The sequence below is a fragment of the Glandiceps talaboti genome, chromosome 12 (assembly GCF_964340395.1).
Source record: "Glandiceps talaboti chromosome 12, keGlaTala1.1, whole genome shotgun sequence".
Taxonomy (NCBI): domain Eukaryota; kingdom Metazoa; phylum Hemichordata; class Enteropneusta; family Spengelidae; genus Glandiceps; species Glandiceps talaboti.
In genome coordinates, this window is record NC_135560.1 from 1906639 (window position 1) to 1921996 (window position 15358).

At 37.4% G+C, this 15358-nt stretch overlaps 1 protein-coding gene across 1 annotated transcript in view; it reads left to right on the plus strand.

The window, feature by feature from the left end:
• Window positions 1-15358, plus strand: part of LOC144443177 (lysosomal dipeptide transporter MFSD1-like) — a 42119-nt gene that overhangs the window by 25074 nt on the left and 1687 nt on the right. Inside the window, exons 11-15 of the mRNA XM_078132555.1 lie at window positions 1587-1743; window positions 4018-4115; window positions 8119-8231; window positions 11971-12076; window positions 13633-13732. Coding sequence (XP_077988681.1) covers window positions 1587-1743; window positions 4018-4115; window positions 8119-8231; window positions 11971-12076; window positions 13633-13732 — 574 coding nt within the window. The remainder of the gene's footprint in view (window positions 1-1586; window positions 1744-4017; window positions 4116-8118; window positions 8232-11970; window positions 12077-13632; window positions 13733-15358) is intronic.

The window sequence follows — 15358 nt, forward strand, 5'->3', positions numbered from 1 at the left end:
AGACTATGACTCGTGTGGTATTGATATGGACTTTATGACTCATGTGGTATTGATATAGATTTATGACTCATGTGGTATTGATATAGACTTTATGACTCGTGGTATTGCTATAGATTTATGACTCATGTGGTATTGATATAGACTTTATGACTCGTGGTATTGATATAGACTTTATGACTCATGTGGTATTGATATAGACTGTATGACTCATGTGGTATTGATATAGGCTGTATGACTCGTGTGGTATTGATATAGACTTTATGACTCATGTGGTATTGATATAGACTTTATGACTCCTGTGGTAATGATATGGACTTTATGACTCATGTGATAATGATATAGACTGTATGACTCGTGTGGTAATGATATATACTTTACGACTCATGTGGTAATGATATAGACTGTATGACTCGTGGTATTGATATGGACTTTATGACTCATGTGGTATTGATATAGACTTTATGACTCATGTGGTATTGACATAGACTTTATGACTCATGTGGTATTGATATAGACTTCATGACTCATGTGGTATTGATATGGACTTTATGACTCATGTGGTATTGACATAGATTTATGACTCATGTGGTAATGATATAGACTTTATGACTCATGTGGTATTGATATAGACTTCATGACTCATGTGGTATTGATATGGACTTTATGACTCATGTGGTATTGACATAGATTTATGACTCATGTGGTATTGATATAGACTTCATGACTCATGTGGTATTGACATAAACTTTATGACTTGTGGTATTGATATAGACTTCATGACTCATGTGGTATTGATATAAACTTTATGACTCATGTGGTATTGATGTAGACTGTATGACTCGGGTGGTATTGATATGGACTTTATGACTCCTGTGGTATTGATATGGACTTTATGACTCATGTGGTATTGACATAGACTTTATGACTCATGTGGTATTGATGTAGACTGTATGACTTGGGTGGTAATGCTATGGACTTTATGACTCAAGTGGTATTGATGTAGACTGTATGACTCGGGTGGTAATGCTATGGACTTTATGACTCAAGTGGTATTGACATAGACTTTATGACTCATGTGGTATTGATGTAGACTGTATGACTCGGGTGGTATTGATGTAGACTGTATGACTCGGGTGGTATTGATATGGACTTTATGACTCATGTGGTATTGCTATGGACTTTATGACTCATGTGGTATTGACATGGACTTTATGACTCATGTGGTATTGACATAGACTTTATGACTCATGTGGTAATGATATAGACTTTATGACTCATGTGGTAATGATATAGACTTTATGACTCGTGTGGTATTGATGTAGACTGTATGACTCGTGGTATTGATATGGACTTTATGACTCATGTGGTATTGATATAGACTGTATGACTCGTGTGGTATTGATATAGACTTTATTACTCATGTGGCATTGACATAGACTTTATGACTCGTGTGGTAATGATATAGACTATGACTCGTGTGGTATTGATATAGACACTATGATTCATGTAGCACTGTTATTAATTTTCATAATACAATTGATATAGATATTTGACTTTTCTGTTCATTGTTTTTCTTTCTCATACAGTCTTGTTTACATATTGTCAGCAGTGTGTTCTCCAGTCCTAGGGTTTCTAGTTGACAGAACTGGCAAAAATGTCTTCTGGATTTTTGTTGGTGTTATATGTACCTTAGGAGCTCATATGATGTTAGCATTTACATTTTGGAATCCATATATTGCAATGGTAAGTTGTGTGTGTGTGTGTGTGGGGGGGGGGGGGATTTAGATTAGGTGTGGGTAGGGGGTATGGGTGGGTGGGGATTGGATGTGTGGGTGTATATGTGTACTTTCCTGTTGACATGTAGTTTTGAAATCATACTAGTCCATCGGACCACTGATTATAGCTTTGGAAATCTATTATGAATTACTAGTAACAACCACTGGAGGGCTAGACAAAGTGTTGTCAGGACACAGGGCTTAAATTAACTGTGGTCCAAGGTTTTGAAGGGGTAATTTCCCCTAGACCAGTATTTTACATGCACATAATCATTGATGATATTCAATCTGATGCATCAACACAACCAGAAACTCGTGAACACTTCATTAACAGCTGTCAGCTATTCAGTAAACTCAGAAATAAATTTATCAGGAACATGAAAGCAGCGGCTGGTGAATACACCTCAGATATTATGACAACCAGGATGACAGAAAATATCACTCAACTTGTGCTCGATCTTACCTTACTGGAGGAGACAAACAACGTACCATCTGATGTCCTATTACAATTAGAACGGATCTGCAGACAATACTGTTTTGACCTTCACACCACTAGGAATAGACTTTTAGCATCTGTCGAACCATAACTGACAGTGAATTCTATCCACAGGTCAAGACTCTTTTCTATTTTGCTTTTTCTTTTTTAACCTGTTTACAGGTCGAAGTTCAATTTTATTGAACCTCCTGAGCCGCCATATAACGGCTGGACCTACAAACTGAACTGAACTATGGCTGCGTAGCAGCCATTTTGTTTGCAAATTTTCCCTGTCTAAAGCCATAACTCAGACATGCTTGAACAGATCTCATTCAAAGTTGGTATTAGGACAGTGTTCTATGACATACATGTGCATATTCATTGTTATTGTGATACGATCCAATATGGCCGCCTGGCAGCCATTTTGTTTGCGATTTTTCTATGTCCAAAGCCATAACTCAGACATGCTTGAACAGATCTCATTCAAAGTTGGCATTAGGACAGTGTTCTATGACATACATGTGCATATTCATTGTTGTTGTGATACGATCCAACATGGCCGCCTGGCAGCCATTTTGTTTGTGAATTTTCCATGTCCAAAGCCATAACCCAGACATGCTTGAAAAGATCTCATTCAAAGTTGGTATTAGGACAGTGTTCTATGACATACATATGCACGTCAATTTGTTTCATGATACGATCCAATATGGCCGCCTAGCAGCTATTTTGTTTGTGAATTTTCCATGTCCAAAGCCATAACTCAGAAATGCTTGAACAGATCTCATTCAAAGTTGGTATTAGGACAGTGTTCTATGACATACATGTGCATATTCATTGTTGTTGTGATACGATCCAATATGGCCACCTGGCAGCCATTTTGTTTGCGATTTTTCTATGTCCAAAGCCATAACTCAGACAGGCTTGAACAGATCACATTCAAAGTTGGTATTAGGACAGTGTTCTATGACATACATGTGCATATCCATTTTCATCATTTCCCCATACCCGACCAATCCTTTATTGGTGTAGGCATGTTCCATGTCCAACAAGCAGACACAACATATCTAAGTCTGTTTGATTTAGGTTCACAAGTGTTGTTGTGTGATCAGAGTAGTGATAATTCCTTAAAACCCAATCATAGCAGGGACTATGTCATTCTCAATGACTTGTTTGACTATATTCTTTGTAAGTTTTCGTTCACATTTGATACTTTTTAAAGTCAGGGAGTTTTTTCTTCAAAATGTTGGTTTTTAGCACAACTGAACTTAGGTTCAGTAGTGCTATAGGCATTGGCTGGTGTCTGTGTGTGTGTGTGTGTGTGTGTGTGTGTGTGTGTGTGTGTGTGTGTCTGTCTGTCTGTCTGTCTGTCTGTCTGTCTGTGTGTGTGTGTGTGTGTGTGTGTGTGTGTGTGTGTGTGTGTGTGTGTGTGTGTGTGTGTGTGTGTGTAAACTTAAACTCAAGAACTGCTGGACCAATTGCCTTGGTATTTGGCTGGGACAGTATTTTCAGCTGGTAAAGGAAAACTGAAAATTCAGCCAGTCTATGAAAATCTTATAAAAATATCTTCTTCATGTATATCATGTATGATCATTTCCAAATTTGTCAAATTTCAAATTGCTCTTCTGAAAACTAGAGGACACTTACAAGTTCCTACAAAATTCAGTTTGGGGAACAATGTCTTCAATGAAGACTTGTTCATTCATTTTCTTCTATGTATTTCAACTTTCATATCCTTATCACTTACATTTGGGCCAATCTATTTATCAGGTCATCATGGGAGTGTCCTATTCATTGCTAGCTTGTGCATTGTGGCCATTGGTTGCATTTGTAGTGCCAGAGTGTCAGCTTGGAACTGCATATGGATGGTAAGTACCTGTAGGTGGGAAAAGTGTATGGATGGTAAGTACATGTAGGTGGGAAAAGTGTATGGATGGTAAGTACCTGTAGGTGGGAAAAGTGTATGGATGGTAAGTACATGTAGGTGGGAAAAGTGTATGGATGGTAAGTACATGTAGGTAGGAAAAGTGTATGGATGGTAAGTACATGTAAGTAGGAAAAGTGTATGGATGGTAAGGTTGTTGTACAACATCATGTGTGGTAAAGTGATTTTTAACAAATCGGTACTAAAACAGTGTAATATGGTAAGTACTGAAACCCAGCCAGCTAGAATCTACAATGTATGGCAAGTATTTTTGTTGGCTAGAATCTATGGCAAGTAGTTGTGTTGGCTAGAATCTACAATGTATGGCAAGTAGTTGTGTTGGCTAAAATCTATAATGTATGGCAAGTAGTTGTGTTGGCTAGAATCTACAATGTATGGCAAGTATTTTTGTTGGCTAAAATCTATGGTAAGAAGTTGTGTTGGCTAAAATCTACAATGTATGGTAAGAAGTTGTGTTGGCTAGAATCTATAATGTATGGTAAGTAGTTGTGTTGGCTAAAATCTACAATGTATGGTAAGTAGTTGTGTTGGCTAGAATCTATAATCTATGGTAAGAAGTGGTGTTGGCTAAAATCTACAATGTATGGTAAGTAGTTGTGTTGGCTAGAATCTACAATGTATGGTAAGTAGTTGTGTTGGCTAAAATCTACAATGTATGGTAAGTAGTTGTGTTGGCTAAAATCTATAATGTATGGCAAGTAGTTGTGTTGGCTAGAATCTACAATGTATGGCAAGTAGTTGTGTTGGCTAGAATCTACAATGTATGGCAAGTAGTTGTGTTGGCTAAAATCTATAATGTATGGTAAGTAGTTGTGTTGGCTAGAATCTATAATGTATGGTAAGTAGTTGTGTTGGCTAAAATCTATGGTAAGTAGTTGTGTTGGCTAGAATCTACAATGTATGGCAAGTAGTTGTGTTGGCTAGAATCTACAATGTATGGCAAGTAGTTGTGTTGGCTAAAATCTATGGTAAGAAGTTGTGTTGGCTAGAATCTACAATGTATGGTAAGTAGTTGTGTTGGCTAAAATCTATAATGTATGGTAAGTAGTTGTGTTGGCTAGAATCTATAATGTATGGTAAGTAGTTGTGTTGGCTAAAATCTATGGTAAGTAGTTGTGTTGGCTAAAATCTAAAATCTATGGTAAGTAGTTGTGTTGGCTAGAATCTATAATGTATGGCAAGTAGTTGTGTTGGCTAAAATCTATAATGTATGGCAAGTAGTTGTGTTGGCTAAAATCTATAATGTATGGTAAGTAGTTGTGTTGGCTAGAATCTACAATGTATGGTAAGTAGTTGTGTTGGCTAAAATCTACAATGTATGGTAAGTAGTTGTGTTGGCTAGAATCTACAATGTATGGCAAGTATTTTTGTTGGCTAGAATCTATGGTAAGAAGTTGTGTTGGCTAGAATCTACAATATATGGTAAGTAGTTGTGTTGGCTAAAATCTACAATGTATGGCAAGTAGTTGTGTTGGCTAGAATCTATAATGTATGGCAAGTAGTTGTGTTGGCTAAAATCTATAATGTATGGTAAGTAGTTGTGTTGGCTAAAATCTACAATGTATGGCAAGTAGTTGTGTTGGCTAAAATCTATAATGTATGGCAAGTAGTTGTGTTGGCTAGAATCTACAATGTATGGTAAGTAGTTGTGTTGGCTAAAATCTATAATGTATGGTAAGTAGTTGTGTTGGCTAGAATCTACAATGTATGGTAAGTAGTTGTGTTGGCTAAAATCTACAATGTATGGTAAGTAGTTGTGTTGGCTAAAATCTACAATGTATGGCAAGTAGTTGTGTTGGCTAGAATCTATAATGTATGGCAAGTAGTTGTGTTGGCTAAAATCTATGGTAAGTAGTTGTGTTGGCTAGAATCTACAATGTATATGGTAAGTAGTTGTGTTGGCTAGAATCTATAATGTATGGCAAGTAGTTGTGTTGGCTAAAATCTATGGCAAGTAGTTGTGTTGGCTAAAATCTATAATGTATGGTAAGTAGTTGTGTTGGCTAAAATCTATAATGTATGGCAAGTAGTTGTGTTGGCTAAAATCTATGGCAAGTAGTTGTGTTGGCTAGAATCTATAATGTATGGCAAGTAGTTGTGTTGGCTAAAATCTATGGTAAGTAGTTGTGTTGGCTAAAATCTATGGCAAGTAGTTGTGTTGGCTAGAATCTATAATGTATGGCAAGTAGTTGTGTTGGCTAAAATCTATGGTAAGAAGTTGTGTTGGCTAGAATCTATAATGTATGGCAAGTATTTTTGTTGGCTAGAATCTATGGTAAGAAGTTGTGTTGGCTAAAATCTATAATGTATGGTAAGTAGTTGTGTTGGCTAAAATCTATAATGTATGGCAAGTAGTTGTGTTGGCTAAAATCTATGGCAAGTAGTTGTGTTGGCTAAAATCTGCAATATATATGGCAAGAGGTTGTGTTGGCTGGAATCTATGGCAAGTAGTTTTGTTAGCCCAAATCTATGGTAAGTAGCTTTGTTAGCCCAAGTCGATTCTTAACCAGATTTAAACTGAATGCCTTCCGTAAGGGTATAGTCTTGCAATTTCATGATTTATGCAAGAAATTTAGCTCTATATCTGTGATTTTTCAAGTCCCAATGTAAGTTGTCAAAAATGTTGTTCAAATGCCCGCCTCCTATTCTCAGCACAGGAAAGCTTGCTGTCCTCGACTGCACTCAGCTTTCGTGATCCCCTACATACCCGCGATATGCACACCCATTTCAATGGCAAATAATAAACGAAATTCAAACCCACATAACATTGCTATAATTATGCATCAGGAAGTTTACATACTTCATGGTAATCATCGTAACAGTTTAACAACTTTAATACATTGAAGTGATACGGTATTACTGCCCTACTTCATCACTGGGTAAAGTGTATACATTCCTGTTTTGACTGACAGACGTACCATCTGCTCCAAATCCTATAAGTTTCTGTTGCCAACTTTCATCAACTTTGGTACATATTGTTTCTGTCAAGATTTTGCTCAGTGGCGCGCCCTCACTGTACACTAATTATATAGAGGTCAGTGTATAGGTCACCAGTATAGATACACTGTTGCAAACCCATGCATAATCAATGACTGCTGAATAGAAATATCAATTTTACATAGGCAGTGAACGACAGTCTTGAAGGCAATTTTCTTTGTAGGCTTGCTCTATTTTCCATATTTTGAATTGATCACATACATTTTGGTATAAATGATAGATTATTACACTTGATGAATATGTGAGAGTGTATTTATTTATTTCCTGATATAACAAGCTGGATAAATGATTACAAGCCTTGTAACAAACAGCGGTAGTTTGTTATCGGGAGAAATCGGAAAAGAACACGATAAAAAGGAGACAGTTTGAGGTCAATATAATACTTCCTAAACTTCTAATCGAAAATCTAAGAAGACATGATTTCTCTTTATCCATCTGCGCATTAGTGTGTGAAATTTCAAAATGATATGTCCATATTTGACGAAATTGAACGATGATAAACATTTCACCTGTTTGTGAACTCTGCGCCCATTGTAAACCTATTTTCAGGCCAAGAAAAAAAAAAGAATTGTTTTCTGGTGAGTTTGCATCACTTAAATACTCTGCCGTGATCTTTTTTCTTTGTGTTTGTCCAGCCAATGCAGACTGCAGATCCAAGGGAAACGCAAGCTAACTTTCCCTACATTAATTGCTACTTCAGGGAAGACAACTGCAGAACTAATATCATGAACAATTAACAAAAAAATTTGCATCATCACACCACTTCAGGCAATGTTTGCTGACCAGAAAAAAGAACTTTCTTTTGTGTGGCCATGGTGTCTGATTAAGGTTGTGGGGTTCTGTCCATTGTGAGGCCATGGGGTTCTGTCATATAATCCTACATGTGTAGTGCATAAAACATCCAATGCTTTTTTTTGTTGCCTTCACAGTATGCAGTCCATCCAAAATCTTGGCTTAGCAGTTATTGCCATTGTAGCTGGTAAATTGGTAGATGTTAAGGGATATTTGTTACTGGAAGTATTCTTCTTGGCCTGGCTTTGTCGTAAGTTATCATAAATCCACCATTTTGAATTGTGTGTTATCACTTCATACAATGAATTAAAGGAAATTAAAGCTGAGTATATACTTGAAATTATTGGTTTGAGGGAGTTTTTAGCACAACTGAACTGAGGGTTCAGTAATGCTATAGGGATCGCCCGGCGTCTGTCTGTCTGTCTGTGTGTGTGTGTGTGTGTGTGTGTGTGTGTGTGTAAACAACTTAAAGTCAGAAACCGCTGAACCAATTTGCCATGATATTTGGTGGGTCCATTACCTTGGGTGTCTAGTTAGTCCCCGCCGGACGAAGTCCGAGACGGGGACTTATGGATTGGGTTCCGTCTGTCCGTCCGTCCATCCATCCATCCGCAGCTGTTTCTTGGAGATGACTGGACCGATTTTTTTCAAACTTGGTACAGGGGCAACATACAATGTCATACATATGCACGTCTATTTGTTTCATGATACGATCCAATATGGCCGCCTAGCAGCCATTTTGTTTGCAAATTTTCCCTGTCTAAAGCCATAACTCAGACATGCTTGAACAGATCTCATTCAAAGTTGGTATTAGGACAGTGTTCTATGACATACATGTGCATATTCATTGTTGTCATGATACGATCCAATATGGCTGCCTGGCAGCCATTTTGTTTGCGAATTTTCCATGTCCAAAGCCATAACTCAGACATGCTTGAACAGATCTCATTCAAAGTTGGTATTAGGACAGTGTTCTATGACATACATGTGCATATTCATTGTTGTCATGATACGATCCAATATGGCTGCCTGGCAGCCATTTTGTTTGCGAATTTTCCATGTCCAAAGCCATAACTCAGACATGCTTGAACAGATCTCATTCAAAGTTGGTATTAGGACAGTGTTCTATGACATACATGTGCATATTCATTATTGTTGTGATGCAATCCAATATGGCCACCTGGCAGCCATTTTGTTTGCGATTTTTCTATGTCCAAAGCCATAACTCAGACATACTTGAACAGATCTCATTCAAAGTTGGTATTAGGACAGTGTTCTATGACATACATGTGCATATCCATTTGTTGTCATGATACGATCCAAAATGGCCGCCTAGCAGCCATTTTGTTTGTAAATTTTCCATGTCCAAAGCCATAACTCAGACATGCTTGAACAGATCTCATTCAAAGTTGGTATTAGGACAGTGTTCTAAAACTTCTATGACATACATGTGCATATTCATTGTTGTTGTGATACGATCCAATATGGCCGCCTGGCAGCCATTTTGTTTGCGATTTTTCTATGTCCAAAGCCATAGTCAGACATGCTTGAACAGATCTCATTCAAAGTTGGTATTAGAACAGTGTTCTGTGACGTACATGTGTATATCCATTTTCGTTGTGATACAATCCCCCATACCCGACCAATCCTTTATTGTTGTAGGCATGTTCCATGGCCAACAAGCAGACACAGCATATCTAAGTCTGTTTGATTTAGGTTTACAAGTGTTATTGCGTGATCAGAGTAGTGATAATTCCTTAAAAACCAATCATAGCGGGGACTATGTCATTCTCAATGACTTGTTTGGAAATTGTTCAAATCAAAATGATTGCATCAGAAATGTGCATTTTACATTTGGAAATGTGATTTGTTGTATTACAAAATGCTTTGACTTCAGCCTGGAAATGAAAGATTCTTGTTTTATTGATGCAATGAAATCATTAAATCGTTTATGGGCTACTTAACATATCAATGTCAGTGGCATAAAGATTAACATATGTTTAATTGGGAACCTAGGCCTGTTTTTAGCACAGCTGAATTAGATCTTAGACACTATGAGTAAAACAGGTTCATAAAAACAGTTTGTACAAAGAATAAGAAGTCACACATTTTATGGGGAAAGAAAAATAGAGTCATATCAAGACCTCCATGATCATACTGTGTTTGGCAGGTTAAATTTGCTGCATGTACCGATTGCCATGATATTTGATGGGTGTATTACCTTGGGTGTCTAGTTTGATACATATGGACACCATTCAAGTGCCTGCCCTCATTAATTATCATATCAATAATGAGCTTTCCAATGCGATATTAAACTTTGACCTTAACAAACATTTTCTTTCTACATTAACTCAAGAAGTTGAATAAACAAGACTTCATTCTAAACCCCCGAGTTTCTTTTTAGCTCCTGTATAGGAGCTGTGATGTCATGGCGATGTCTCTGTCTGTGTACTGATATCTCAAAAAGTACTGAAGCAAATGTTCTACAATTTACTATGTGGCATTGTCAGGTTGTAACTTAGCGCTGATAAGTTTTTTGTGGGAGTGGCTTGCATAATGAATGATACTTTGCATAATTAGTGATTTTATAAATGGGGCATACGTGCAGAACGGCTGCACCAAATTCAACAAAACTTGATACATCTACGGATCATACAAAGATATAAAAGCACTAAAAGTCGTTAACTTTGGTCAAGTTAAATAAGGGCTAATTTGCATAATTAATGAATGTTTGTAACTCTGGTTATGCATCCAGAATGGCTTTATCAAATTTGATGAAACTTACCACAGATATTGATCATACAGAGATATGATAGTTCTTAATGAAATTTAGTGCTGTCAATTAATTGCTCATTTGCATAATTAACAAACTTTGGCAATTAGGGCCTGTACCAAGAAGGACCACCAAATTTGATGAAACTTGCTAAAGATATTGACCGAGCAAAGATCGAATCAATTACTTGCTCATTTGTTCATTTACATATTTGATGAACTTTTGCAATAAGAGATATATAGCCAGGACTGTACTGAATTCAAGTGAACTTGCTACAGATATTGATTACACAAAGGTACGACAGTACAGAAAGACATTTCAAGGTCTTGTGTCAATTAATTGCTCAGTTGCATATTGATAGTTTTTGGTGGGAGTGGCTTGCATAATTAATGCTAATTTGCATAATTAATGATTGTATAAATGGGGCTATACATGCAGAATGGCTGCACCAAATTCACTTAAACTTGCTACATCTACGGATCATACAAAGATATATGGGAGCATTTGCAGTTCATCTCTGGTTATATCTTGACCTTTGACTTTGATCTCCATTTTCAAGGTCAAATAGCAAATTCATTTTGTATTTGTATAATTTGCACAATAACTTTGCCATATAACACTCCAGTTGGGAGTGTCTCTTTGACTGACAGCTTGTTACTAAATGGCGGCCATATTTGTGGTAACAATTCAATATATTACTGCTTAACTCAAAAACTTTAACACAGAGAAAATCCTTTAAATCACGTCTCACAGTAATACAGAACAAAAGAATTTTACACAGTGCATTACTTTTGGTGTTCATATAACTCTTTACTGAATGGTGGCCATATTTATAGTGAATAATCAATATTTATCGCTTAACTCAAAAGCTTTAATACAGAGACTCCATTCAAGTGTCTACCCCATATTATCACATGTAAACTTTCTTTTGAGATCTTGACCTTTGACCTTAACTTTTACCCTCACCTCACTCAATTATCAAAATCCATCCATTTTTTGTTTATCAGAGACACATTGTAGTATTTATTTGTTGCCACCATTTTTTTTTTAAATCATGTCTCCATTCAGTCGCATGGAATTACATGATAGGCAGGGACTGTGTCTTGTAGAAATACTTGCTGTATATTAAAAAGTACTTTGAATTCTACCAAATGAAATGTACTTTCTATTTGCTGAACTAGCATTGTTTTGAATTCATTTATTGATTTACATGTAGTGGCATTGATTGGAGTAGCATTCCTGTACTTGGTGGATGCGTCTAGAGGTGGTACTCTCAATATGTCATCATCAGAAAGAAGGAAACAAGTTGGCCTGGTCAAAGAGTAAGTATTAATTTCACTCATATTGTGTATTAAGTTGAAGAAAGATACAATGGTGCTATACTTAAAACCATAATAATCAAGAGTACACCCCTAGCAACTGCTTTATGTACAGACCACACCCCTAGCAACTGCTTTATATACAGACCACACCCCTAGCAACTGCTTTATGTACAGACCACACCCCTAGCAACTACTTACAATACAGACCACACCCCTAGCGACTGCTTATGTACAGACCACACCCATAGCAACTGCTTTATGTACAGACCACATCCCTAGCAACAACTTACAATACAGACCTCACCCCTAGCAACTGCTTTATGTACAGACCACATCCCTAGCAACAACTTACAATACAGACCACACCCATAGCAACTGCTTTATGTACAGACCACATCCCTAGCAACTACTTACAATACAGACCACGCCCCTAGCAACTGCTTTATGTACAGACCACACCCATAGCAACTGCTTTATGTACAGACCACATCCCTAGCAACAACTTACAATACAGACCTCACCCCTAGCAACTGCTTTATGTACAGACCACACCCCTAGCAACTGCTTATGATACTGCCCACACCTTTAGCAACTGCTTAAATTACAACACATTTCTGTTAACTATGCAATGGCAATTAAACAAGATATCCAGTTCAATGAGACTGACTACATACAATGTTTTATGTCAAGGTATTCACCATACAGATAGCCAAGATTTCGCCTGTATTATGAATGTTTTATGTCAAGGTATTCACCATACAGATAGCCAAGATTTCGCCTGTATTGTGAATATTTTATGTCAAGGTATTCACCATACAGATAGCCAAGATTTCGCCTGTATTGTGAATATTTTATGTCAAGGTATTCACCATACAGATAGCCAAGATTTCGCCTGTATTGTGGATGTTTTATGTCAAGGTATTCACCATACAGATAGCCAAGATTTCGCCTGTATTGTGAATGTTTTATGTCAAGGTATTCACCATACAGATAGCCAAGATTTCGCCTGTATTGTGAATATTTTATGTCAAGGTATTCACCATACAGATAGCCAAGATTTCGCCTGTATTGTGAATGTTTTATGTCAAGGTATTCACCATACAGATAGCCAAGATTTCGCCTGTATTGTGAATGTTTTATGTCAAGGTATTCACCATACAGATAGCCAAGATTTCGCCTGTATTGTGGATGTTTCTAATTGTCTAGTCTTGTGATCACAGAACACTACAAGTGTATATAAGTCTTGAATCTACTCTTTTCTCCTATGTTTGTAACTTTATGCTTTCATGGTTATAACCTTTGTAGTATCGATATGTTTTAAAATCACCATTCAGTCACATGACACCATTGTCACATGACACCATTCAGTCACATGACACCATTGTCACATGACACCATTCAGTCACAATTCACCATTCAGTCACATGACACCATTCAGTCATCTACAATGTAGAAGTAATGTATTTGAGGGTAAGACTTGTTTATCCCACAAATTGTAAATAACAGCAATTAACATAACAATACACATATTAGCATAACAATGCCTATATTTTTAGACCTTTAGACAAAGAGAGAAGAGATGAAAATGCCAGTCCAATTAGACCAAGATCAGATTTCCAACTCAGAAACAGATACCTTTCAAGAATTGGAGCTAAGGTAAGTCTAGGTTACAAACTTCAGGAAGAGTTCAACACTATAGCCCAAACTTAGCTAGGATGACTTGTCTAGAAGAGTTCAACACTATAGCCCAAATTTAGCTAGGATGACGTGTCTAGAAGAGTTCAACACTATAGCCCAAATTTAGCTAGGATGACGTGTCTAGAAGAGTTCAACACTATAGCCCAAACTTAGCTAGGATGACGTGTCTAGAAGAGTTCAACACTATAGCCCAAACTTAGCTAGGATGACGTGTCTAGAAGAGTTCAACACTATAGCCCAAACTTAGCTAGGATGACGTGTCTAGAAGAGTTCAACACTATAGCCCAAACTTAGCTAGGATGACGTGTCTAGAAGAGTTCAACACTATAGCCCAAATTTAGCTAGGATGACGTGTCTAGAAGAGTTCAACACTATAGCCCAAACTTAGCTAGGATGACGTGTCTAGAAGAGTTCAACACTATAGCCCAAACTTAGCTAGGATGACGTGTCTAGAAGAGTTCAACACTATAGTCCAAACTTAGCTAGGATGACGTGTCTAGAAGAGTTCAACACTATAGCCCAAACTTAGCTAGGATGACGTGTCTAGAAGAGTTCAACACTATAGCCCAAACTTAGCTAGGATGACGTGTCTAGAAGAGTTCAACTCTATAGCCCAAACTTAGCTAGGATGACGTGTCTAGAAGAGTTCAACACTATAGCCCAAACTTAGCTAGGATGACGTGTCTAGAAGAGTTCAACACTATAGCCCAAACTTAGCTAGGATGACGTGTCTAGAAGAGTTCAACACTATAGCCCAAACTTAGCTAGGATGACGTGTCTAGAAGAGTTCAACACTATAGCCCAAACTTAGCTAGGATGACGTGTCTAGAAGAGTTCAACACTATAGCCCAAACTTAGCTAGGATGACTTGTCTAGAAGAGTTCAACACTATAGCCCAAACTTAGCTAGGATGACGTGTCTAGAAGAGTTCAACACTATAGCCCAAACTTAGCTAGTATGACGTGTCTAGAAGAGTTCAACACTATAGCCCAAATTTAGCTAGGATGACGTGTCTAGAAGAGTTCAACACTATAGCCCAAACTTAGCTAGGATGACGTGTCTAGAAGAGTTCAACACTATAGCCCAAACTTAGCTAGGATGACGTGTCTAGAAGAGTTCAACACTATAGCCCAAACTTAGCTAGGATGACGTGTCTAGAAGAGTTCAACACTATAGCCCAAATTTAGCTAGTATGACGTGTCTAGAAGAGTTCAACACTATAGCCCAAACTTAGCTAGGATGACGTGTCTAGAAGAGTTCAACACTATAGCCCAAATTTAGCTAGGATGACGTGTCAGGAAGAGTTCAACACTATAGCCCAAATTTAGCTAGTATGACGTGTCTAGAAGAGTTCAACACTATAGCCCAAACTTAGCTAGTATGACTTGTCAGGAAGAGTTCAACACTATAGCCCAAACTTAGCTAGTATGACGTGTCTAGAAGAGTTCAACACTATAGCCCAAACTTAGCTAGGATGACGTGTCTAGAAGAGTTCAACACTATAGCCCAAACTTAGCTAGGATGACGTGTCTAGAAGAGTTCAACACTATAGCCCAAACTTAGCTAGTATGACGTGTCTAGAAG